This window comes from Equus quagga, chromosome 1 (assembly GCF_021613505.1).
Source record: "Equus quagga isolate Etosha38 chromosome 1, UCLA_HA_Equagga_1.0, whole genome shotgun sequence".
In the NCBI taxonomy this organism is placed as follows: domain Eukaryota; kingdom Metazoa; phylum Chordata; class Mammalia; order Perissodactyla; family Equidae; genus Equus; species Equus quagga.
Window position 1 is genome coordinate 119,664,765 of NC_060267.1, and position 25,392 is coordinate 119,690,156.

Genomic DNA, 25,392 nt, shown 5'->3' on the forward strand with positions numbered 1-25,392 from the left:
AAGATTGACACCTGAACTCATAACTGTTGCCAATCTTTTTTTTTTTTATTCTCCCCAAAAGCCCCCCAGGACATAGTTGCAGATGCTAGTTGTGAGTGTCTCTGGTTGTGCTATGTGATGGCCTGATGAACAGTGCCACGTCCTCGCCCAGGATCCAAACCCATGAAACCCCGGGCCACCGAAGCAGAGCACCCAAACTTAACCACTTGGCCACGGAGCTGGCCCCTGTATAGAATCTTATATAATAAATGCTAGTGGACACATCATTCAGCTTTATCATCTAATTATTTGCTTCAAATATTTTTTTAATTCAACATTTTTTCAAGCATTTTTAAAATGCAGTCATGCATCGTTTAAGGATGGGGACACATTCTGAGAAATGTGTTAGGTGATTTTGTTTTTGCGCGAACGTCATAGAGTGTACTTATACAAACCTAATGGTATAGCCTACTACATACCTAGGCCACATGGTACTAATATTTCGGGACCACTGTGGTATATATGGTCTATCATTGACTGAAACGTCCTTACGCAGCACATGACTGTAGTGGTAAAAAAGTACCTAGCATAAAATTTATCATGTAAACCGTTTTTAAGTTTACAATTCAGTAGTGTTAAGTATGTTAACGCTGTTGGGAAATGGATCTCCAGAACTTTTGCATCTTGCAAAACTGAAACTCTATAACCATTTAAAATAAAGTCCCACCTCCCCTCCCCCCAATCCCTGACAACCACCATTTTATTTTCTAACTATAAATTTGACTACTCTAGGTATCTCATATAAGTGGAGGAATACAGTGTTTCTCTTTTGTGGCTGGCTTATTTCATTTAGTATAATGTCCTCATGGTTCATCCATGTTTAGCATGTGACAGAATTTCCTGCTTTTTTAAGGCTGAATAATATTCCATTGGATGTATATACCACACTTTGCTTATCCATTTGTCCACTGATGGACATTTGGGTTGCTTCCACCTCTTGGCTGTCATGAATAATGCTGAGATGAACATGGATGTGCAAATATCTTCTTGAGACTCTGCTTTCAATTCTTTTGGATATATATCCAGAAGTGGGGTTGATGAATCACATGGAAGTTCTATTTTTACCATTTTGCCATCTTGTTTTCCATAGTGGCTGCACCATTTTACGTTACCACCAACAGTGTTTCAGATATTTTTCAAAGGCATCAAATATTGTAGTTAGAGTTGAAGTCCTAGTCTCTCTTTTCTTTTCACTCGCCTCTTTCTCTGCCCAGAGAGAGCCACTCTCCTGGGTTTTGTGCTTGTGTTGCCCATGCATGTTTTCATACTACTCTTTTGACTTTTTGACTCTTTTATTTTGGATATCTTCTGTTGTTCTGATTTTTATTATTCTGTAAAGTTTTTTCTCTCTGGTGTTTTTTTTTTGAAGTTCTGCAATTTTACTGCAAGTTGTCTAAGTGTGGCCAGGTATAGATGTTTTAAGATTGCAGATGGTTTAAAATGTCTTACAATTTATTTTGCTCAGTATTCAGGAAACACTTTCGCTCTGAGGACCTAGGTCTTTCTTCAATTCTGGAAAATTAGCAATAACTTCTCTTCAAATATTGCTTCTTCGCCATTCTCTCCACTCTCTTTATTCTGGATTTCCTATTACATGAATGTGGGAGCCTAAAAATCATTCCCCATACCTCAATTGCTTTTTCAACCTTTTGGCTCCTCACCGCATTCTGAACATTTCAGCTCTATGTTCCAATTAAAAGATGTACTCTTTGTCCAGCTAGAGTTTATCCCACTCGTTACATGATTTATTTCAATAACTATATTGCTTATTTCCAAGATTTCTCACTTATTTTCTCACATTTACCTATTACATAATAATCTATCTAAAATATAATCTATTTTAAAACTAAAAGTTATACTTTATTTTTCTGAACATTTTAGGTATGATTATTTTAAAGTCTATAAATTCATTTCATCTGAAGGGAAGAAATGTTCAAAATACTGATTTTACTGGTTATGGTTTTTCACTGTCCCCCACATAATTTGACTCCCTGACCCATTTTCTTATTGTCTTCTCCTTGAAAAAAAATTGTCTCTATTCCTAAGTTTTCATTTAAAGACAATAAAACAGAGGGTCATGCTAGCCTTTCCATGATAATGCCAGTATACAATGGCCTACATTTTAATGATGCAAAATGATCCTTACAAGGATATTATCTATATATTAACATGCACTTAAAATATGGTTTAAAGTTTTTCTCATATCACAATCTTATATGCATTTGCAAAATATTCAAATGACTTGGAAATGTTTAAAGCAGAAAATAAAGATCATTGTTTTATATTGATATAGATTCCGTCAGACTCTTTTCTGAGCTTATATATGAAATAAATATATATGGATTACATTTATGTTTCTAAATTTTTTAACAAAGTAGGCCATTTAATAATAGGCATTTTTCACTTAATAAATTATAGATGTCATTCTGTAATAATAAATATAACTACATCCATTTTTAAAACAAGTTTTGTGGTATCAGGCGGTAGGAGTAGAATATGGTTTATTTGATCAGCCCACGTTGTTGGGAATTTGTTGTTTCCAGGTCACGGTAATAAACAATGCTATGAAGACACTTTTTTAAATATCTAAGGTTGTAAGGATCTTTCAGAATAAAATATGCTACCTAAATATATTTCATTACTTTTGCTTTCTGTTATTGCGAAGTTGACCAGATTAATCATTTTTAAATATCCAGTTCAGTGGCATTAAGTACAGTCACATTGTTATGCAATCACTCTTGCTTTTAACTGAATGTGAATTCACGGCTTGATTGAAGAAATCTCTTTATGATGAAATGTATTGCAGACAACCCTCAAGAAATCTTAGGTTTGCTCTTGGTTTTTAAATATTTTAATATCTCTGCCTTTGAAAATGTGGACTTGTGTCAAAGTAATTGGTAAAAGTCATATCTGTGAGGCATCCAAGAAGAAAGACTTGACGTTTGCCTGCTGTAATCACAAATCTCATAGAAAACTAGGAGTGGGTTGTTTTAAAAGATATTGAAGATTTAAGGGTTAAAGTGTTTTGTTCTGCAGATCTGATCACACCTGCATTTATTTTTCACCTGTTTTAGCAGAATCCTCTTAAGCCCAAATTAGTAAGAAAATTAAAGCAGTTATTCTGAAATTGACTTAAAAATGATCTAGGGTTATTTTCTATGTTTTAAAAAGAAACCAGCATTTACTTGTTTTTCTGGAAATAGAAAGAAGGCTGGATCAAAAAATAAAATGAAATAAAATAAAAGTCATTGGTAATCCCTCCACGTGGAGTTGTAACATTTTAGAGTATTTCCTTCCAGTCTTTTTTCCTATGTAAACACAAAAGATATATTGCTTGCTTTATTTTATTTTACTTCCTTAGATCAGCATTTCACAAAATATGTTCTTAGGAACATTAGTCTTATAATACGTCCTGTGGTAAAAAGCTTTTTGTGGTCAATTCAGAAAAGAATGACTATTTTCTGGATTCAGAAATTCACAATTCTTGTTGGCATGTTCAAAGTTTTTTGGTTAAGAAAATCTCTAGCTTTCTTTAACCCAGCATTCTCCAGGTAAATTTTGATCCAAGAATCCTTCTGGGAATGTCTTAACCTTCTCAATAGGTGTTGGATGATAACAGCACTGCTCTTGATGATTATATTACTCGCAATCTGCCAGTTTTCACTACTTTTTATTTGCACCAACAAGCAGAGCAATTGCATTCTGTGCTGTGCGATTCCAACCTTGTAGGTATGTGAGATGCCATTTCTGCTGGACTGATGGGAAGAAGTAGAGGACACTGATTAAGAGGCCTGACTTTAGAGGCACTCAGTCGTTAGCTCAAATGCCTGTGCCTCAGTTTTAATATCTGAAAAAGGAGGTTGACAAAAGTATTCATCTTTCCAGATTGTCACGTGAAGAAATTGACAAATCATAAATAAAGCACTTATCACAGGCTTAGCAGTGTTAAGTGCTCCAAAAATGTTAGCAGTGTGGCTGCAAAATTAATAGCAGTAGTAGCAGCAGGCTGTCATATTAATAGTAATAAAAGTACCAACAGTAGTAGCAGTTATCGCATCAATAGTAGCAGTAATAGTAACATTATTACTACTAATAATAGTAGCAACAGTACTAGTAGTGGTGGTGGTAATAGCAGTAATGGTAGTACCAGCAATATTTAGTGTAAGAGCAGTATTAGTAGTGTGTAATAACATCCTCACACCCTTCAGTAGTTGTAGAATTAATTTAATTTTGAAATTAAACCAAAATCAAATCTATTTAAGAATTTTAAGATGGCTAATAAAACACTTAAGACAAAATAGTAAATTCCCTCTTGTAATTCAAACTACTCTGCAGTCTGGTAAAAGCAAGACAGACTGGTTATTTTGGCTCTGGAGAAGCGCTTGCCTCATAAATTTAAGAGCCCGTCTTGAGGCAATGCGGTCATGGGTTAGGGAAATTTGAGGAGAGAGGTAGGCATTTATTTCACACTCAAAAAATCTTCAGGCAGTTTGTACCCAGTGAGCAGAGTCTTGGTGATCCAAACGGAATTGCATAAGAAAATAGCGTGTGAAAATAGAAGTTGTGTCCATTACACTTAGTGCTTGGGGCTGAAGAAAGAGATGGCTTATCCAGAGTCTTCCCCCTCCTGAATGAATGTGGGATGGAAAAATAGATGGATTCAAGAAAGAAGTGCTTCCTCTTACCATCAGGACTTTTCTTAAATGCATCAAGCTTTACACGTTTCTTTTACATGTATTCTATATGCTATTTCGGAAAGAATAAAACTGAACATTGAATAAATTTTGAGAATAAAATTGCAAAATAAAATTCGTTTTTCAGTCTTGAACAATATTTGTTAGGTATCAGGTACTTTCCAAGCAGAAAAGCGTCACACAATTAATTTGTGAAAGTATAATAATAAGTAATGTTAAATAAGTGTTTACTAATGATTATGTCATTTAGATTTTTCAAAAATCCTATGAAGTAGATACATTTATTATCCCACTATTACAGATGAAGTAACTGAGGCATGGAGGCTGACTTGCCCAGTGTAGGGGAGGAAAAAATTCTTTTTCTTACTAGCCTCCTAGGTTCTCCAGCTGGGGCCCTGTAGATTGGACTGGCAAAAGACAGATTAACAAGAGAAAAGCATACAAATTTACTTAATGTAAGTTTTGCATGATACATGGGCCTTCATAAGGAAATGAAGACCCCATGAAACATTAAACTTGAGCGTCTTTGTACTAGGTTTGATGAAGACTGGAAAGTCATGGAAAAATGTGACAGGACAAAAGGGAATGTGCAAAAGGTAGTAAATGGGAGGAAACTTAGCAAGTCTTGTTCATTCAGATTCTTCTCGGCATCACGCTGTCTGGAGATAAAGATGCTCCTTCCTTCTGGGATGGGAAAGGCACCTCTCACGGGAGGGTTTTATGACCTCCTTCAGGGGAGAGGGCTAGGGCAGAGCGTCCATCCTGCATCTGCCATTTCTCATATTCCTTCAGCTTAAAATATGCAAAATGCCAAGGTGCCACATTTTTGGGTAGCATGTTCTGAACCACATCAAATGCAAAGTTTCTTAAGCTGTCTCAGCCTGATCTATACAAGGACTGGCTTGCAATAGTTCTGTGATTACACATCAGAATTATCTGGAGAGCTTTCAAGAAATACAGATTCCTGGACCCAAAGCTCCTGGACCCGTTCAGTAGCTTCTGGGTGGGGCCCAGTGCGTCCATGTACTTAATAACCTCTACCAGAGATTCGGATCTGTGATGCCCTGTGTGGCTATAAAATTCGATCGACTATGCTACAGCTAGCTACTTTCTTTGAGTATCAGAGCTGGATTCTGATGTGAGAAACTGCTGAGGTGGCAGCAGCAGCAGCACATCATTAAGAGAAAATGCAGCTAAATCATCTGTGTGTCAAATGAAGCTAATTACACCAGCAAAACCCTCCCAGTCAGCATGTAGATAAAATGCACAGTGGAAGCAGCTGGGAGAAATGTACCCTCTTCCTAAACTCATTCAGCAACATGGAAGTTAGCCGAAGGAGCGCCTCTTACAGAAATTCTTAAATCTGCTCATCATCAGAAACATTCGGTCACATTAAAACAAGAGGCAGTCATCAGAAGAGAATTTGAATTTGAAAGCTTACAAGCAACGATTCAGATGATTTTCTCAGGAGAGCTTCATATTTACATGAAAATGGTGGCTTTCTATTTTCTTTATGTGCAATTCCATCTACAAGTCTTTTACTTGCTTTCTGTAAAAGCAACAAGATTTTTTTTTAAGTCCTTTTGTTTATTGCCATTAATATAGTGTTTCTATCATGGAAGTGGTTTATAAAATGTATTGTGTTTTACAATGGCCTTTGTTTTTCTTTAAATGTTTCTGTGGTTATCCATGAAATATGAGAACAGTAATATTTAACTTTTATTGAAGGCTTACTCTCTGTCATGGACCATCCTACCTAATTTATCTTTCTGTCTATAACCTCATTTAGTTCTCTCAATAATTGCATATAGTAAATATGATTCTCAGAGCCCTTTTATGTGATGAGGAAACCGAGCTAAGTTGCCCAATGTCACATGGTTATAAGGAGTAGGGCTGCGAATTGAATCCAGCAGACTGAGTTCAGACCCTCCTCTTTTAGATTTAGATGGGTATTTCCCAAACTATGAATTGTGGAAAGTTATTTGTACAGGATATTATTAAGTGATTTTTGAAAGAAAAAAAAGCATGATTTTTGAAAGAAAAAAAAAGCATGAATTAACTAGATAAGGCTGGGGAATATTGGGTTAAAAACCGGGTTTTTTTCGTGCATAGTTTCTCAGAGTCTCTAAAAGCTCGTGAGTTTTACAAATCTCTAAAGGACAGAAGCAGAATATAACATTTCCCAAACCTCCTTGAACACAAACTCTTTTTGGTTGAGGCTCATTCTTCTGCAAACTAAGTTGACGAAATGACAAATATCAGTCATCTGCAAAGTGGTTTAGCTCCCTGCCCACAGACGCCAACCGCTTACTCCCTTATACAGGGAGGAACGGAGGACCCGACAGGTGAGAGCCAGTGGTAGGTTGCTGCTGCGTACCTGTGTTCTTTACTTTACAAATGACCAATCAAGTAAATTGGTAATGTCTTTCTGGGGAATAATTTAGCCGTGTATATGAAAAGCCTCTTAACCTTGGGGTATTTGAGATAAACCACTAGGGTAGGAAGAAAATATTAGAATGCCAATTTAAAACTTCTCACATTTAATTTTTTCACATGTGTATATATAATGTATATATGTATATATAATGTTTATATGCATACATCCGTATAACAAAACATATGCCAAAAAGTTAACATTTATTTATAAATATTATAAATATAACATATTTAAGAACATATTATTTGATAATATACAAAATATAATGAATATATTTATAAATTATAAATATAATATTTGAACAGTAACATGTTTATAATTTGTAAATAATATATATATATGTATTGAGGATGGGTTGCAGCAATATTGAGGGAATCAGCCATATGCATGAAAAGCCTTTAATTCCTTTATATTCTTTGACCCAGCAGTTTCACTTCTTGGAATGTATTCAATTTATCCTCAGGAAATAACCTTGCATGTATGTAAACATTTAGCTACAGTGATGTTTCTTAAAGAGCTGCTTGTGCTTGTGAGAATTGAAAACAGTCCAAATATCCAACAACTGGGGATTGCTCACATAAATTAGGTACATCTATATAAAGAATCTTAATAGGGAGCTATTAAAATGTATGTAGTAGTAGCATATACAATAACCTAAAAAAAAAATCCTAACATTGTAAGTCAGAGAAAACAGATGACAAAAGATTGAGTTCATATACCTAGAAGAAAGGACTGGAATGATAAACCAAAATGTTAGTAGCAGTAGCTCTTAGTGGTGAAATAAGGGGAAAATTTTATTTTCTTTATGCTTACTTGCATTATCTTAACTTTCATATGGTAAACGTGTGTTTTTTAATATGCATTACATTCACAAAGTTCGAAATTTGGCAATTAGAAAAGGGTACACAGTAACAGTCTTTTTCCCAGCCCTCTCATAAAACCCCTTCTTCTCTCCAAAAGTGTCTGAGATTATCTGTTTCTTGTGCATCTTTCCAAGGATCTGTTATGTCAATAAAATTTGGATATATACATATATTATTTTTACACTTTATCACACAAATAATGACACATAATACACTGTTTTGCACTCTGTTATATTGAATAATCTTGTACACCTGTCATTTCACCCATGTGGGATTATATCTGTAGGATTAAAAAAATGGATAAAAACTTCTTAAAAAATCCTAAAAAGAGTAGGATAAAAAATTCTAAAAGTGGAATTGCTGTGTCACAGGAAATGTATGTTTGTCATTTGGATAACTATTGCCATTTGGATAAATATTGCCATATGCTCTCTGAAGTTATGAAAAAAATCTCCTGCTTCCGGTACCTTAATGGTTTGGGGTTTTCTTACATTTCAATTTAGATCCATTTAAATTTATCCTGAATTAATGGATACTTAATAAGAAAAACATTATCTAAAATATTAAACTCCTTACTCATAGTGGAAATTCAAGTGCTGGTTGTCTCCATCTGTTAGATCACAGGATCTAGATGCAAATAAGGACATCTTGCAAGGGGTTCAGTTTACACAGCAGATGAGTAACACAGCCAGCCCTCTGCTCTTCCGTGAGCTGGTTTATCAGCTTACAGAGTCACACTGTGATGAAAAAGCAAGCCCTGAGAGCTTGAATGAATTTTTCACTTCACTAGAACTCAGGTCCCTGGTTGGATTTTCTTTCCGAAGTATTGTAAGTTGTTTTAATCATTTAAATAAAAAGAAGTGGTGTCCCCTGTAGCATCGAGGTATGCATGTATGGGCTGCGTGGATTTGTGTATGATGATGTGAGAACCTATAGGAAGAGAACTCATTTTATTCCTGCAGAGGTTCCGTAGCCCTGTTACTCACTGGCAAACCTAAGCAGCTGTACTGAAATGTCAGACGGATTTGCACAGCTGACTCAAGTTGCCGAAAAGAGAGCAGCATAGTCGTTCCATAAATTGACCCCATCCAACGAAGCCCTGCTTAATATAGATACGGCGTGAGCTTAGCTGCAGTCACTCCCAGCTGCTCAGCAAGCACCACTGGGGTTCTTGGGGAAAAATCTCTCAAGGTGGTGTTGACCTGGGACGCTTGTTAACTTGGGGATCTTCTTGAGTTTTTTTTTAATTACCTTTGATTATTTCTCCTTTTCTAGTAAGATAGAAAAATACACAAAAAAAAATCATGTCAGAACACGGCAGGAATTCAGATCAAGAAGAACTTTTTGATGAAGAGATGGATGAGGACAAAATCTTGGCCAACTTGTCTCCCGAAGAACTAAAAGAATTGCAATCGGAAATGGAAGTCATGGCCCCTGACCCCAGGCTTCCCGTGGGAATGATTCAGAAAGATCAAACCGATAAGCCACCGACAGGAAACTTCGACCATAAATCTCTTGTTGATTATATGTATTGGCAAAAGGCATCCAGACGCATGCTGGAAGATGAACGCGTTCCCGTCACCTTTGTGCCGTCTGAGGTAACCAGGGATTTCTGTACAACAGAGGAATGGCTGCCTGGGCCTGGGATGGCAGGTGTCCATGTTGTAACTGTCGTTTCTCAAGACTCCATGTTTTAAGTTGTTTTGTTGCCGGGTAAAGATTAAATCATAATATTTAACCCTACTTCAGATTGGAACTTTCTGAAACACATGGTATAATTGCGGGAGAAAAGTTGATAATTTCTTGCAAATGCCTCTGTTAAAAAAATCGCTATTGGGTTTGCTGTGTAGGAAAGCCTGTATTCTATAAACATGATACTTAATGAATTAGCTCCCAACCCAGAAACAGTTATCCTTAACTCTTTTTCTTGGCTCACAGGCCCCTTTAAGAAGCTGATGAAGCTCTGTAGCCACTCCTTCTGGCACATGCATACATATGCAGTGTTTCACATACAATTTCAAGGGTCTCACAGTCCCCCTGAAGTCCAGCCACACATCCGGCAATTAAATCAGGTCAAATAACCAAAAATATTCAATATTCCCACCGTGCATTTGGTATCAGTGATCAATTTAGAAATTGACAGCTATTAAGTTTTTTAAAAGAGAATTCTTTCTTAAATATGTTTTTTACATGAAAATTAGAATTGTGGTTGAATCTACAAACTTATTGTACATCAGCATAATTTTTTTAATGTTCCACTTAAAAATGACTTAGCAAAAAGAAGACAGAGATCCCTCCAGGTAAAGTCTCTTTTAGTTGTGCCTGCTGATATAGATATATCTTGTCACATTACTGTCACACTGGCTGTAGTGAAGGAAAGTTATAAAGTGGTCTCATGGTCAGGAGAGTTTAAACTCATTCCAACCTCAAGAAAATGAGTTGCCGGATTAATCAGGTTAGAGGTTAAGGTACAATGTGCAGACATTATACAAGTGGAGTAAAAGCCAATTCTATATAAACGCCAATTTCAGGCGGAAAAAAATTGGGTACTTTTAACACTTTGTCTCCCCTTGGTGTAATTTAAACCGCTTAATGGTTGGCTCCCCCTGCTGGGACAGATGAGAAATCAGTGGTGAAGGCTTTAGGTGGTTAAGACATTACCTGTCAATTCCAACCTATACTATGCTATGAGCAATAAAATCAAGTTCTTGCTTGGATCAACCCGTGTCTCAAACTGCTCCACCAGCTTTCTAAGTGATGCCTATGAAGTACAGATATTGCATAGGAAAGTATAATTGATGAGCAAGAATCTAATAAACATTATTAATCAAAGACTACCATTTTCCTTCTCAGACTGAGGAATTGTTTCTAAATCTCTTCATAATCCTGTCCCCTTTTGTAGCTGGTTCTGCCTCCTAGACACTTTCTTTTAAAAAAAACCAGCCTAGTGAGCCTGTTCTTGGAGTAGGTGCATCCAAAATATCAAACTGCTCTCATTTTCCCCGCAATATAATATGTTTTCAGGGAAACTTCATATACACATTATACTAGACTAGCATACATATTAGGAATGTAAATTTTGGTTAGGGCAATAAGCAAATTATTGTGTAACCCAGGGCTATTGAATACAAAGATGCCCATTCAGCTACATACAAAACAAAGACTTCAGTGTATTGATAGATAACTCCGTAAGGTTTTCAAAACAAATAATTTTTAACAGCTTCTGGAATTGAACACCATTTTTAAAAACAATACAGAACCTAAAAAAAAAATTTAACTAGGTTTCATTTTAATATATGGGATGAGATAAACACAGCCCAAAAATACATATGTCTATAAAAATTTATCTTTGGTTTGGTTGTATTTGCTTACAAATATGTGTAAACTAATATGTGTACAAACTAATATGTGTACTTTCTTAAAAAACAAAAACACTCTAGAATTATATAACATAAAAAGTGATAATACTCCAAATATTTCCCCTCCTCATTTATCTTAATGGTTACCTCTCTTCTTCAGAGTTAACTACTAATTTGATAAACATTATAACACTTTTTTTGATACACTTATAAACTTTTATATATTATATTTTAAATATTCATGTATTTTATATATTGTATATTACACAAATGGAATACTACGCATACAGTTTATTTGCCTACTTTTTTCACTTAATAATAAATCTTTTTATCACCAGTAGATATTGCTCTACTTCATATTTCTTCACTGTTATGCATTCTAACCCTCACAAACTTCTCTTTTAGGAAAATGCTCAAAAGCAGCATGAAGAAATAGACAAAGGTAATAAAAGTATGTCCCAGTATTTAAAAGAGAAGCTCAATAATGAAATCATTGCAAATAAAAGAGAATCAAAGAGCAGCAACAATGTCCAAGAAACAGATAATGATGATAATGAAGATGATGATAATGATGAAGAAGATGAAGATGATGAAGATGATGAAGGAGAAGATGAAAGTGAAGAGAGCGATGAGAAAACAAAAAGAGACGACGGAGGCGAAGGAAAGGAACAAATCAGAAATGGTGAGAACAACTGCCAGCAGGTGACGAAGAAAGCATCTGAAGGACAGAAAGACAGACCGGAGGCCCAAGAAAAAAGTGAGAAAAAAATATCAAAATTAGATCCTAAGAAGTTAGCTCTAGATACCAGTTTTTTGAAGGTAAGTGCAAGGCCTTCAGGAAACCAAACGGACCTGGATGCGAGCTTGAGGCGAGTTAGACAAAATGACCCTGACATGAAAGAACTCAACCTGAACAACATTGAAAATATCCCCAAGGAAATGTTACTGGACTTTGTCAATGCCATGAAGAAAAACAAACACATCAAAACCTTCAGTTTAGCAAATGTGGGTGCAGACGAGAATGTAGCGTTTGCCTTGGCTAACATGTTGCGTGAAAACAGGAGTATCACCACTCTCAACATTGAGTCCAATTTCATCACCGGTAAAGGAATTGTGGCCATCATGAGGTGTCTCCAGTTTAATGAGACACTAACCGAACTTCGGTTTCATAATCAAAGGCACATGCTGGGCCACCATGCTGAAATGGAAATATCCAGGCTTTTGAAGGCAAACAACACTCTCCTGAAGATGGGCTACCATTTTGAGCTTCCGGGTCCCAGAATGGTGGTAACCAATCTGCTCACCAGGAATCAGGATAAACAAAGGCAAAAAAGACAGGAAGAACAAAAACAGCAGCAACTCAAAGAGCAGAGAAGGTTAATAGCCATGTTGGAGAACGGATTGGGGTTGCCACCTGGGATGTGGGAGATGTTGGGGGGACCAGTGCCTGATTCCAGAATGCAGGAGTTCCTCCAACCTCCTCCTCGACCTCCCAACCCCCAAGCAGTCCCCTTCAGTCGACGAAATGAAATGACGAAAAAGCCATCGCAGCCGCCTCAGCACAGGACGGAACCTGACTCCTTCCGCGTGGTGAAGCTGAAGAGGATCCAGCGCAAATCTCGGATGCCGGAAGCCAGAGAACCACCCGAGAAAACCAACCTCAAAGATGTGATCAAAACGCTCAAGCCAGTGCCCAGAAATAGGCCACCGCCATTGGTGGAAATGACCCCCAGAGATCAGCTCTTGAATGACATTCGTCACAGCAACATCGCCTATCTTAAACCTGTAAGTAGAAGGAAAGAGAAATGGTGAACAGTACCACAATAAGTGCATCCCAACTCTGTTCCCTATTCGTTTTAACACAAGGAGATTCTCATTAATTGTGACTAACGAGAGGAAGCCCATCAGCATTACCAGTAGATCTAAATTACTGGTTATCCCCCAAAACATACATCTATGTAACTTTTGTAACAATAATATTGAAAGCTAACATTTACTGAGCACTTATTATAGGCCAGATTCATTAAATGAATTAACTCATATAGTCATCTTAACAACCCATAAGGTAGGTATTGTTATTCTCCCTGCTTCACTGAGGCTTCGAGAAGTTAAATAACATGTCTAGGAGATATAGCTAGGAAGCAATAGAGTTAACATTGAAACGCTGTTATAGGGGGCCGGCCCCGTGGCCGAGTGGTCAAGTTTACGCGCTCCGCTACGGCGGCCCAGGGTTTCGCTGGTTCGAATCGTGAGCGTGGACACGGCACCACTCATCAGGCCATGTTGAGGCAGCATCCCATGTGTCACAACTAAAAGGACCCACAACTAAAATATACAACTGTGCTGGGGGGATTTTGGGAGAAAAAGCAGAAAGAAAAAAGATTGCCAACAGTTTTTAGCTCAGGTGCCAATCTTTAAGAAAAAAAAGAAGATTGGCAACAGTTGTTAGCTCAAGGTGCCAATCTTTAAAAAAAAAAACAAAAAAACTCTGTTACAGTTCTGAGTCCAGGGTCAAGCTTCTATTCACCAGCTATCCTCACACCATCCCAGCCATGCAGAGCTGACACACAGATCTTGAGGAAGCCGCTGTAGGAATAAGTAAGAATAAAGAGTAAACGGGCAAGTCATTTGTAGACAACTGAGTGCTTCCAAAATGCTTACAGACAGTTGGTTCTCTTTTAGTAGATGAAGAGCGACCACCTACAATTGCATTTCTGTGCTTCACTTTTTAGGCCAGCAGACAGATGGTAAACTTCAGGTTAGTGTCTCCATGAGTTAATGGACTTTTAAAATATTTTACTATTGTTTTGGTTTTAATATTTACTACGATTCACTGTTACTACTGCTGATAAATGAAAATGTTTTATTCCTTGCAGGTTAAGTTGCAGAAATAAATTTTTTTTTTGTCGTTACTATGATAGCATTTACGGAGGCTGAAAGGTGTGTGTCCAAAGGTAGTTGATAACTAACTTTACTGTTTTAAAATCTAGCATACAATGTAGCCAAGAGATTACATTGACAAAATAGTTAATATATTATTTCATCATAGAGATTCACAATTTTTTCAAGCTGTTTTAAACAAGTTTCCATATAAACTTGTTCCTTTTCTGCTTTAAAGAGCTATATACAGTCATGCGCCACAGAACAATGCTTTGGCCAACAACAGACTGCATATATGACGGTGGTCCTGTAAGATCAGTACCATATAGCCAAGGTGTGTAGCAGGCTATACCATCTAGGTTAGTGTAGCTATGCTCTATGATGTTCACACAATGACAAAATTGCCTAAGGACTTATTTCTCAGGACATGTCCCTGTCATTAAGTGCCACATGACCGTATTGTAAAATAAGATAGTTGTTACTTATTCACATATACACATATGTATGTCCCTTATTCCCATCTCCTAGTGATGCAGAATTGACAACTTTCCATTCTTCTAAATCAAAGATGACTTTCATCTATGACTTAGAGAGACTCTGATTCTTCCTGGGGCAGGAGCCAGGGTGAGAACACTAGAGGTCATATGAGTTCAGGCAGAAGTTCTTTGCCTGCGCCTGGGCCCCACATCAAGACTTTCTGCACCCAATCTCCAGGCAGCCAGACTTCTCTAGGGGGTGGAGCAGGGTGTTGTTTTGAGAGAAACTAGCTCTATCTGGAACTACTCATTGGTGAAGTATATCCAAGCTGCCTTGGCAGCTATACAGTCAGAAAATAACATTAGTCTGAAAAGAATGAAGTCTTTTAAAAATCTACATTAAAGATAACAGGTGGATTCAGAGTAGAGGAGATAATGAAGTTCAAATGATGGTCTGACCCAACTCCGTGCCTTCGGAACAAATGTTCCACTGAGCAAATTGGCTTTCCCTGGAGTCTGTTTCATTCCATCGATTCACTTTCGTTAATGCAGCAAATGTTTACATAGTTCTCCTATGTGTCAGGCACCATCAGAAAGGCCAGGGATAGAGCAGCGAATAAGACAGGTACAGTCTAACCTCATGAAGCTTCCAGTGTTTTATCGTTTTTATGGTCAAGACACTCTGCATTTTAGTCAACTGAGAACACTTCAGCTTTGAGTCGAGATCCTAGAGCAAAAGACATTAACATAAATTCATGATGATAATTACAAAATCACTAAACCCTATTAAGTACTACATTTTTCCATTTTCAATCAATTCTCAAATGCTATAAATTTTAAGTTGTATTTTGTTTGTTTTTAATGTCCACTAAGAAAGAAATACATGGTACAAAGTAAACGCTGATACAGTTTTTGAATGATGATCTTGCATCTCAGCCTCTGCTTTGAAAAATGTGTTTTATCTATGCCAAGGGATTGGCAATTTCTCCTGCATTCGGTTGCCTGGCTTGGCCTGCAGTAGACATCTCTTTGCATGGATCTCAGATACAAAATGTCACACAAGTTCATGTACATGGTCCTGTAGAACCCTCTGTGAGAAAAATGTGAAAATGCATTGTTCCACTGACAAAAATTCATTTCACTAAGCAAATTTACTAATTTGCTCCCCTCTGTTCCATTTTTGTGCCTTGCTGCACACACAATAAATTTCTGCTTTAATGCCAAACCATAGTGTAATCTTTTAAAAGACATTTATTATCTTTTTATTTTGAAACCATTTTATACTTGCAAAAGTTCAAAAATAGTTCAAAGAATTCTTACATACCTATCACATTTTGCACATTTGATTTATCGTTCTTTAAAAGATCTTTTAAATGTCCATACATCTTCATGTGTGTAGGACCAACAGGACATAGAGCTCAAGGGAAGTGCTAACAGTGTGAAAATCTATGATGCGTTCGTGCCTATACCTGCAGCCAGCCATTGTCAAACATCATTGATTGTAAGATGCTTTCTGATTTCAGGGCTGTGGAATCATCCCAAAATGTGCGTTTTAGACTCAGTGAAATACAGTAAATGCCATCAGTGGTAATATCACAAAATCCCAGCAGAAAGGGACACTTTTGTCCAGTCAAGTAAGACACAACAACACTCATTTTAGAGAAATGAAACTAAAGGTTTTTGAGGTTTTACCCTCTCTTGCATTGGAAAACAGATACCCTCCAAACCCTGGATTTCCCAGTATGTGGTTGAAATTAAAATATAATTTTGAAGTCTTGTGATGTTTTTAACTCATGCGCCTAATTAGAAAATTGAATGTCCAAAAACATACTTAGAAATTATTTATTCTTAGAAATATTTAAAAGACAAAAAGACTTTTTCTCTCATAGTCTTTGAAATATTATTTTTGCATTTTCTAGAGCATATCTTAAGTAGTCAGTTTCTATTTTAAAATTGTGTTTTTTCATTTTAAAGCTTATTCTCTCCCCATCCCATGCTTCTGGCCTGGGATCCCTGAAATGAAGTTGCTAGCAAAGAATAAAGGGAAATCTGTGTCCTTGCTTGACCCAAATGCTACTTCCTCCAAGAAGCTGCCCATTTAATTCAGTTTAAGAGAGGTGTTTTCTGTGGGCCAGGTATTGGAGATGAGTAGACTATAAGCCAGATCTGCAGGGCTGTTTCGTTTGGCCTGAGAATTATTGAACAAATTTTATTTTATGCTTTTTAAAGGTTTTTATTTTTCCTTTTTCTCCCAAAGCCCCTCGGTACATAGTTATGTATTTTTAGTTGTGGATCCTTCTAGTTGTGGCATGTGGGATGCCACCTCAGCATAGCTTGACAAGCAGTACCATGTCTGCGCTCAGGATTCGAACTGGTGAAACTCAGGGCCGCTGAAGCAGAGTGCGCGAACTTAACCATTCAGCCATGGGGCCAGCCCCAAACAAATTTTAAACTATCACATAATAACATCTCGATATCTGGCACCACTTGAACCATCAAATCCAGCCACACTGGGCTTGCATTTGCATGGCACAAATCAGCTGGGTCTGTGTATTGACTTCTCCCTTGGGATAGGAATGGGCTCCAGTTTTTCTCAGTCTCCACCATGCCCTACTGCCTAATACCCCTTGCAGGACGTTTGGCCTATACCAAAAGGTCCTTGACATTTGGTCCTTTCCAAAATGTCCATGATCACATTTGGTCCATGTCAAATGGTTTTAGAACCAAATGTCTGCTAGTCCCTAACACCTGGCCTGTTTCACTCATTTACATTACTTATTTGGCTCCTGTAGAATTTTTTCAGTTTGTTTTGCTGCTCTTGTTGTTTTTAGCTATGTTTTTAAAGTCTTTGTCATGTCTAACAAACTGACATTCTTAGATAATCACTAATTTATTTCCCTGTGAGTTAATAACTCTGAGTCAATATGATGCCAGCCCAAAACAAAGACATTAGGTTTGTCCAGGCTTATCCCGCCCTGGAAAATGTATGATTTCCTTTCATCTTTAAAAATTGCCTACCATCCCAGATGAGTATTTGTACTTTTCAATGAAATAAAATCACACCTGCAGCAACTGTTTAATTCTCTGAGGCCACCTGCGTTCATATCATATGCAAGGTTCCGTGCCAATCAAACACAATAACTACTTTGACATTCACTCAGTATCACTTTGGGCTCCCCAGTGCATATCTGGACTGCTTCCAGCCAGTTGCCTAAAGACATGGCTAAATTTCTCCTTCGGAAAGACTTCAGTGTAACCGTATCACAAGGAGCCTTAGCTAGCCGAGGGACTCCACAACACATTAGCAGTTGTTATGATTACAGAATGTAAGTTTATAGCTTCCTGAATCTTCATCTTCTTCTTTAGCCATTTCTTCTTTGCCTCATTTATAGGATCTTTTAAACTAGGTTCTGTAGATTATATCCTTTTGCAATTTTCTCCTCTTTCCCATCTTATCATCTCCCTTTGTTTCAGTTATCACATAATCGAGGACAACCCCCAAATCTCCCTTCCCCTTTAGATCACTCAGGGTTTTCTTCACACCTTCATTCATTCTGTCCTCAAACCAAGCTCTTTCTCTTTAGGCCTACTTGCTGTTTCTGGTTCCCAATTTTCCATGCTACCTCCATTCTCCTACACAGTCAGGTCTAAAGCCCCAGAGTTGTCATCAACTCCCTCTTCTTTCCTGCCCCTTTTTCTTTGCCTCTAAAAAAGGCACAGGAGAATCTACAAGAGCCAAAGCCAAACCTAGATCATAGCTTTGGAAATGTTATGCTCCTTAGAAAGAAAGTCTCCATGGGAGAAAGCAATGTAACATTCAAACTTGTCACAAAAGTGCGTTTGTTGACCAGGAATTAGATAGGCCAGGAACTGCCTCTCCCTAATACCTAGTGGGAAAAGAGTTTTTGATGTACAATTTTGCTAAAGTCTATGATAGTAATTCTCAAGTTTTGGCAAGCATCAAAATCACCTAGAAGGCTAAATACAGATTATTGGGCCCACTTCTACAGTTTCTCATCCAATAGGTCTTGGAAAGGGCCTGAGAATTTGCATTTCTGACAAGTACCTTGGTGATGCTGATGCTGCTTGCTTGGAGACCACACTTTGACAACCATGACTCCATGACATCCATGGCAAACCACATCTCCTGAAACTTTCCCTGAAGGGCCTTCTTTTCCTGCCTCCATACCACTCTCTGCTCAAATTACGTTTTATTCTATCTCTATCTGTTGAAATCTCTCCACCAGGCTTGGTTCAAATATGACTTCTTACACACAAGAAAAGAAAACAAACAAAACATCAGTAGCGAATACTCTTCATGTTTCCGCTACCTTTATCTGTACCTCTCTTACAGCATCTTCCACGTTCTGCTTCAGGTTGAGAACCTCTGTAAACACAACGTAAGTCTCCTCATAGACTCTTCCTCCAGGCAGTTCTTCCTCATCTCTGTCCTGGACACCTACTGACGTGGTGACCCAGAGCAGGAACTCAGTTCAGGTGTGCCAAATTAAATAACCCCTGCTGCAATGCATCTTCCCACCCTGCCCAACCCCCTCCCAGTCTCTAGGAGTGTATGTATGTGTGTGCATTGTGTAACACTGTATGCACACATTTGTGTAAGCATAGCTCACACCCTTTTTTAAAAGAACTAATTTTGGGGGCCAACTCTTGGCATAGTGGTTTACTTTGGCACACTCTGCTTTGGGAGGGCTGGTTCACGGGTTTGGATCCTGGGTGCAGACCTGTACCACTCGTCAGCCATGCTGAGGCAGCGACCCATATAGAAAGTGGAGGAAGATTGGCACAGAGTTAGCTCAGGGCAAATCTTCCTCACCAAAAAGCAAACAAAACAAAACAACTAATTTTGACCAAGAAGAGAAGGGAGAACAGGGCTCCCTAATCAATACAAGTTGATTCTCACCTGTTTGTAAGTTTTGTATTTTTATAACATCAGATCTACCTGTCTTTTCCTTTATGACTACTGTCTTCTGTGTTCTGCTTAGAAATGACTTCTTTTGAAGATTATTAAAATATTTGCCTATTTTTTCTTGCTGCTTTTATAGTTTTTGGTTTTCAAAAAATCTTACATTTTACAGATGAATTAAAGAGTTACATTTTAGAAGTCAGTAGGAACTGAGACAGCTGCTTCATTTCTTTTCCTGGTAGCTAACGAATGATCATTTAGTGACTCATTCCTCTTTTCCCCAGTGATCTGAGCTGCCAGCTTGGTCATACTTTAAACATGTCAAAATGTCTCTGGATTTACTATGTTGGATCAGTGCCACATTTTGCTTTTTAAAATATTTTTACATTATTTTGGAATTCTTCCATGCATATAAACATATATGGGGAATAACATTATATAAAGTGTTTTCTTCCATTCAACAATATAAAGAACACACTTTTTAAATGATTTATTGTGGCTTTGCAGTTGTTTTAAATACTTGGCATTATATTTGTTGCTCATCGGTGTTCTTCACTTTTGGTGTTCTCCCTGGATGAGCCTACCAAGGTGCCGTCCCCACTCCCCACCAAAGTCTGGCACTGGGAACAGAGAGAGTCAGAAGCACTTGGAGCATCCATTGGTTTGAAGGTTGTACAGGCAGCAGCATATCAAAGGTCCTCTCTGGTGGGCAGGATGTTGGGAAACCTTTCTAGCTAAAGGTCATGGGCAGAGAACTGGCTGTAAGAGGGGCCATAGCAGATGGCCAAAATGGTTCATCACATTGACAGGTGGACATAGGCAATAGAAGGAGAAACATTCTCAGTCAAACTCTGAGTGTCCTCCGGAAGGTACGTGCGTGATGGATGAGTCACCCTCCTAAGATACACCACCACTTGGAACGCTTTGAGAACTTGCCTTATCTTTAAGTTGTTCCTAGGAAACAAAGCTAAAAGTTGATTTGCAGTCAGACTTACGCTACTGTGTTGTAATTGTTTTGCCCTTGGGGGTTCTCCAAATAATATTTTATTTTTAAATTTTAGTGAGCATCAGATTAGAAACATGCTTCAAAGAGGAAATCCGGCTTTTAAAAGAACGTATATTTTATGTTCTTTTGGTAGTATTTTTTGGTGGTTAAGGCATGAGTACTGAAATCGGGCAGATCCGGGTTCAAATCCTCCTCTGCCACTTCCTCCCTGTGTGGACTTAAGCAAATTACTTATCTTGTCTGAGCCTGTTCCCTCTTTATAAGGCTGTTGTAGGATGAAATGAGAAAATGTTTTAAAACTGTGTTAACATTGATTATTAACTTATATTGCTTAATCCTTATAATACCATTGTGAATTAGATACTCTTATTGTCATTTTATAGCTGAGAAAATTAATGCCCAACACCACACAACTAGGATTTGAATCCAGGCTGACTGCAGCCCCTCCTCCTTGGTTCTGTGATAGGCTTCACCAGGTGCTCAAAGCCCTGGGCTCGGTCCCTCGCGTCAGTAAATGCCCAGGGAATGGTGGCTGTGGTTGTTATTGTTGTTTTATCATGAATTGGGGGGCTCTCTGGCCAGAATTTTTAATCCATTCTGCATCCTTTGAGGCATGTAACTTTCGTCTTTTTGGCTGTAAAGCTCTTGAATTTCCAGGATTAATTTTTCCCCTTTTCTTCAAATGCTTAAATCACAGGTGCAGCTGCCAAAAGAACTGGCATAAGAAGCAACAGAAGAATCTAGAAGAAGAAGGAATTGAAATAATGACTCTTGGATTAGACCTTGGAGATATTTCAGCAGCATGCTTCTGGATCCAGGTGGTAGAACTGGGAACAATGCTAACATCCCATAGGAGTATTTTGTAAAAGGCAAAATGTTTGGCCCATGAAAAAAAAAGGGGCTGAAAAGGAAGAGGGAAGGAGATAAAATACTAATATTCAGGGGCAACATTTTCTACTTCCCATCAGTCTGAGTGACTTTGGTGAAATTTAGTCATGCTTCCAGGAGCAGAAGTTAAAAAAATGTTTTTTGGTAAACTTTACTATCGCTTTCTTCTGGTAAATAACAATAAATACTACGGAAGTGTTAACTATTATATTCCCATTTTTTCTCCTTCCATCTCTTCTGCTGTAATTCATCACACGGTATCTTAAAGGGAACAAATCGCGTCTCACTCTATGGAAATGTGCAAGGTGAATTGAGCTGCAGGCCCTTCTGATGCTTTGAAGTGGAAGAATTGTTAATTAGCTCTTCTCTGGAGAATCAGCTGAGATTTCCAGTCTTGAACCCTGCCTGCCTTTCTTTCTTTGCCATTCCCCTGGTGTGGTGAGTGTACTTCTGAAAGGGGTATCTGTGAGCAGCAGAACACTTAAGCCACAGGACATGGAGAAAACAAAGTGTTTCCAGAAAAAGTAATGGGAAAAACAAACCCTGCATATATAAAAAAACTTCCATGTTTCCATACATATAGGGACAATGGGAGACAGCATGCTAGTTTTGTAAAAAAGAAATTTTTTTATAAATAATATAGTTTTTGAAAAGCTTTTGGTTTTAGCTAACTATATTTTCTGTTTGGCTTTTTTTTTTTTTAATTTAGTCTGTGAATCTAATTTGTTCATATTGCTATCCTCAAAAATCTTCTTTGTTTTTTTTTTTGAGGAAGATAAGCCCTGAGCTAACTACTGCCAATCCTCCTCTTTTTGCTGAGGAGGACTGGCCCTGAGCTAACACCCATGCCCATCTTCCTCCACTTTATAGGTGGGATGCCCACCACAGCACAGCTTTTGCCAACCGGTGCCATGTCCGCACCCAGGATCCGAACCGGCAAACCCCAGGCTGCCGAGAAGCAGAATGTGTGCACTTAACCGCTGTGCCACTGGGCCGGCCCCTCAAAAATCTTCTAAAGGAAATTTGCTATAAGATTAAACTTCAATTCCTTCTCCTATCATTCAAGGCTGTCTAGTGCCTGTTCCCAATTTAGTAATCCGGTCTTATTTGCGACAAATTCTTTGTCCTCCTCTTGATAAACCATCCTCATGCTTTTGCTTTCATTGACCCTTCTACAGAATACTGTAGAACCTCCTCATCCAAGGTTTCACTTTCCGTGGCTTCAGTCACCCATGGTCAACCATGGTCTGAAAATATTAAATAGAAAATTCCAGAAATAAGCAATTCCTAAGTTGAATTCTGCACTGAATAGTGTGATGAAAACTCTTGCTGTCCCGCTCTGTCCCTCTCGGGAGGTAAATCGTCCCTTTGTCCAGGGTATCCACACTATATATGCTATCTGCCTGTTAGTCATTTAGTTTCTGTCTCAGTTAGCAGACTGTTGCAGTATCACAGTGCTTGTGTTCAAGTAACCCTTATTTTACTTACTAAGGGCCCCAAAGTGAAAGAGTAGTAATGCTGGCAGTTCGGAAATACCAAAGAAGCTGTAAAGTGCTTCCTTTAAGTGAAAAGTGAAAGTTCTGGACTTAATAAGGAAAGAAAAAAATTATATGCTGAAGTTGCTAAGATCTACGGTAACTTTATTACAGTACATTGTTATAATTGTTCTCTTCTTAGTTGTTAATCTCTTACTGTGCCTAATTTATAAATTAGGCTTTATGATAGCTATCTATGTATAGGAAAAAACAGCACAGTCTGGCGTCACTTAATGACGAGGATACGTTCTGAGAAATGTGTCCTTAGGCAATTTTGTCAACCTGCGAATGTCATAGAGTGTACTTACACAAACCTAGATAGTATAGGCTAGGTTGTACATGCAGTCTGTCATTGACAGAAACGTCGTTAGGCGGCACATGAGTGTATATATAGGGTTCAGTACTATCCCTGGTTTCAGGAAGCCATTGGAGGTCTTGGAACACGTCCCCCATGGGTGAGCGGGGACTGTTATAACACCCAAGAGACTTCCTTCCTTCTCTCCCTTATGAAAGTCCTACCCCATCTTCAAAACCCAGGTCAGGCCCCAATCCTCCAAAAATCTTCCAGACAACTCCAACCCCAGTGTTCTTTCCTCCTGCCAAGTTCCTGGAGCCCTTAATCATCCGTTCTGGTAACTAGGTGCGTAGAATCTGGAATTTTGTATAGAAGTGGCATGAATCCTAGAAAACAGGAAATCACACTTTGGTGCCTTTTCTTTCTTCTTTACCTGAGTGAATAATTGCCACCTGCCTTCTTTCTCCTTTTATATAATCATAGGTGGGACACAACAAGCAAAACAGGCCAGGAGAGAATGGACCTAATGAGGACAAACTTAAAATTATTTGGAAGAACAAGCCATGGGAAAGAAATATGATGTTTCCATTTTTAAAAGATAATTTAGTGTGTACTAAAGTATCCAAATTTAAATAATCATAATTTTCAATCAAGTAACTAATTTTAGAATAGCCATTGGCTGAGAGTTTTGTTTTCTCCTGCTTTACTATTCTATAAAACATCCCTGCATACAAAGCAGGATAGTTAAGAAAGGGTTGCAGTAAATAAAACTTAACTGTCTAGCATATTCTACATCTAAGAAGCTAAATTTTGATACGACAAAGCACTCTGAATATATTTAAAAGTTTAATGTATATTAGTAGTTGAAGTTCTGGAAAGCCCTCACACATTTGCTTGTTCAGCCACAGTACTTATAAAGTCAGTAATTTCAGGAAGTATGAGGCCAGCCCTGTGGCCAAGTGCTTAAGTTCACACACTCTGCTTCAGCAGCCCAGGGTTCGCTGGTTCAGATCCTGGGCGCAGACCTACACACTGCTCATGAAGCCATGCTGTGGTGGCATCCCACATAGAAGAACTAGAATGACTTATGACTAGGATGTACAACTATGTACTGGGGCTTTGGGGCCAAAAAAAAAAGAGGAAGATAGGCAACAGATGTTGGCTCAGGGCCAATCTTCCTCTCTAAAAGAAGTATACCTTAAATAAGTGCTAATAGTCCTGAGGAAGGATTTTTTTTTTCAAGATTTTATTTTTTTCCTTTTTCTCCTCAAAGCCCCCCAGTACATAGTTGTATATTCTTTGTTGTGGGTCCTTCCAGTTGTGGCATGTGGGATGCCGCCTCAGTATGGCTTGATGAGCAGTGCTGTGTCCACGCCCAGGATTTGAACCGACAAAACACTGGGCTGCCTGCAGTGGAGCATGCAAACTTAAGCACTTGGCCACAGGGCCAGGCCCCCTCAGAAAGGATTTTAATCATAGATGGGCAAACAGAAAAGATGATCTAAATCCATAGCTTACTGCTTCAATACACAGCTTTTGTGAAGAGACAGGTGAAGTAGTTCACGTTAGGCTTTTTCTATCCACCCACTCCCACCCTAAAAATCTCTTAGTTGAAGATTTTAACTTGCTGGGTTTTTTTCTTTTTGGTGAGGCAGATTGTTGCTGAGCTAACATCTGTGGCAATCCTCCTCTATTTTGTATGTGGGACGCCACCACAGCATGGCTTGATGAGTGGTGTGTACGTTCATGCCCAGAATCTGAGCTGGCAAACCCTGGGCCACAGAAGCAGAGTGTGCAAACTTAACCACTACACCACCAGGCCGGCCCCAAAACTTGTTTTTATTTTTATTTATTTTTTTTGAGGAAGATCAGCCCTGAGCTAACTACTGCCAGTCTTCCTTTTTTTTGCTGAGGCAGACTGGCCCTGAGCTAACATCCGTGCCCATCTTCGTCTACTTTATATGTGGGGCACCTACCACAGCATGGCTTTTGCCGA

The 25,392-nt window shown here is 38.2% G+C and overlaps 1 protein-coding gene across 3 annotated transcripts; it reads left to right on the forward strand.

Moving 5' to 3' along the window:
* Positions 1-8,686: 8,686 nt before the first annotated feature.
* LMOD3 (leiomodin 3) lies at positions 8,687-21,768 on the forward strand. 3 transcript variants are annotated; one of them, XM_046676652.1, is made up of 4 exons: positions 8,687-8,861; positions 9,309-9,631; positions 11,798-13,177; positions 21,376-21,768. In XM_046676652.1, the coding sequence occupies exons 2-4, from the start codon at positions 9,338-9,340 to the stop codon at positions 21,400-21,402; spliced, it is 1,701 nt and encodes a 566-aa protein (XP_046532608.1). In that variant the 5' UTR covers positions 8,687-8,861; positions 9,309-9,337; the 3' UTR covers positions 21,403-21,768. The 3 variants fall into 3 exon arrangements, with proteins under 3 accessions (XP_046532608.1, XP_046532618.1, XP_046532599.1); XM_046676643.1 differs by lacking the exon at positions 8,687-8,861 and adding an exon at positions 9,187-9,224; XM_046676662.1 differs by lacking the exon at positions 8,687-8,861 and having other exon boundaries at positions 9,141-9,631.
* Positions 21,769-25,392: the final 3,624 nt, after the last annotated feature.

What these genes read in the sequence shown, in the direction of transcription:
- LMOD3 (XM_046676652.1), top strand. Translation starts at nt 9,338, where the DNA reads ATGTCAGAACACGGCAGGAATTCAGATCAAGAAGAACTTTTTGATGAA. An exon ending in TCACCTTTGTGCCGTCTGAG is followed by an intron (nt 9,632 to 11,797) that starts GTAACCAGGGAT and finishes CTTCTCTTTTAG; the next exon opens with GAAAATGCTCAAAAGCAGCA. An exon ending in ACATCGCCTATCTTAAACCT is followed by an intron (nt 13,178 to 21,375) that starts GTAAGTAGAAGG and finishes CTTAAATCACAG; the next exon opens with GTGCAGCTGCCAAAAGAACT.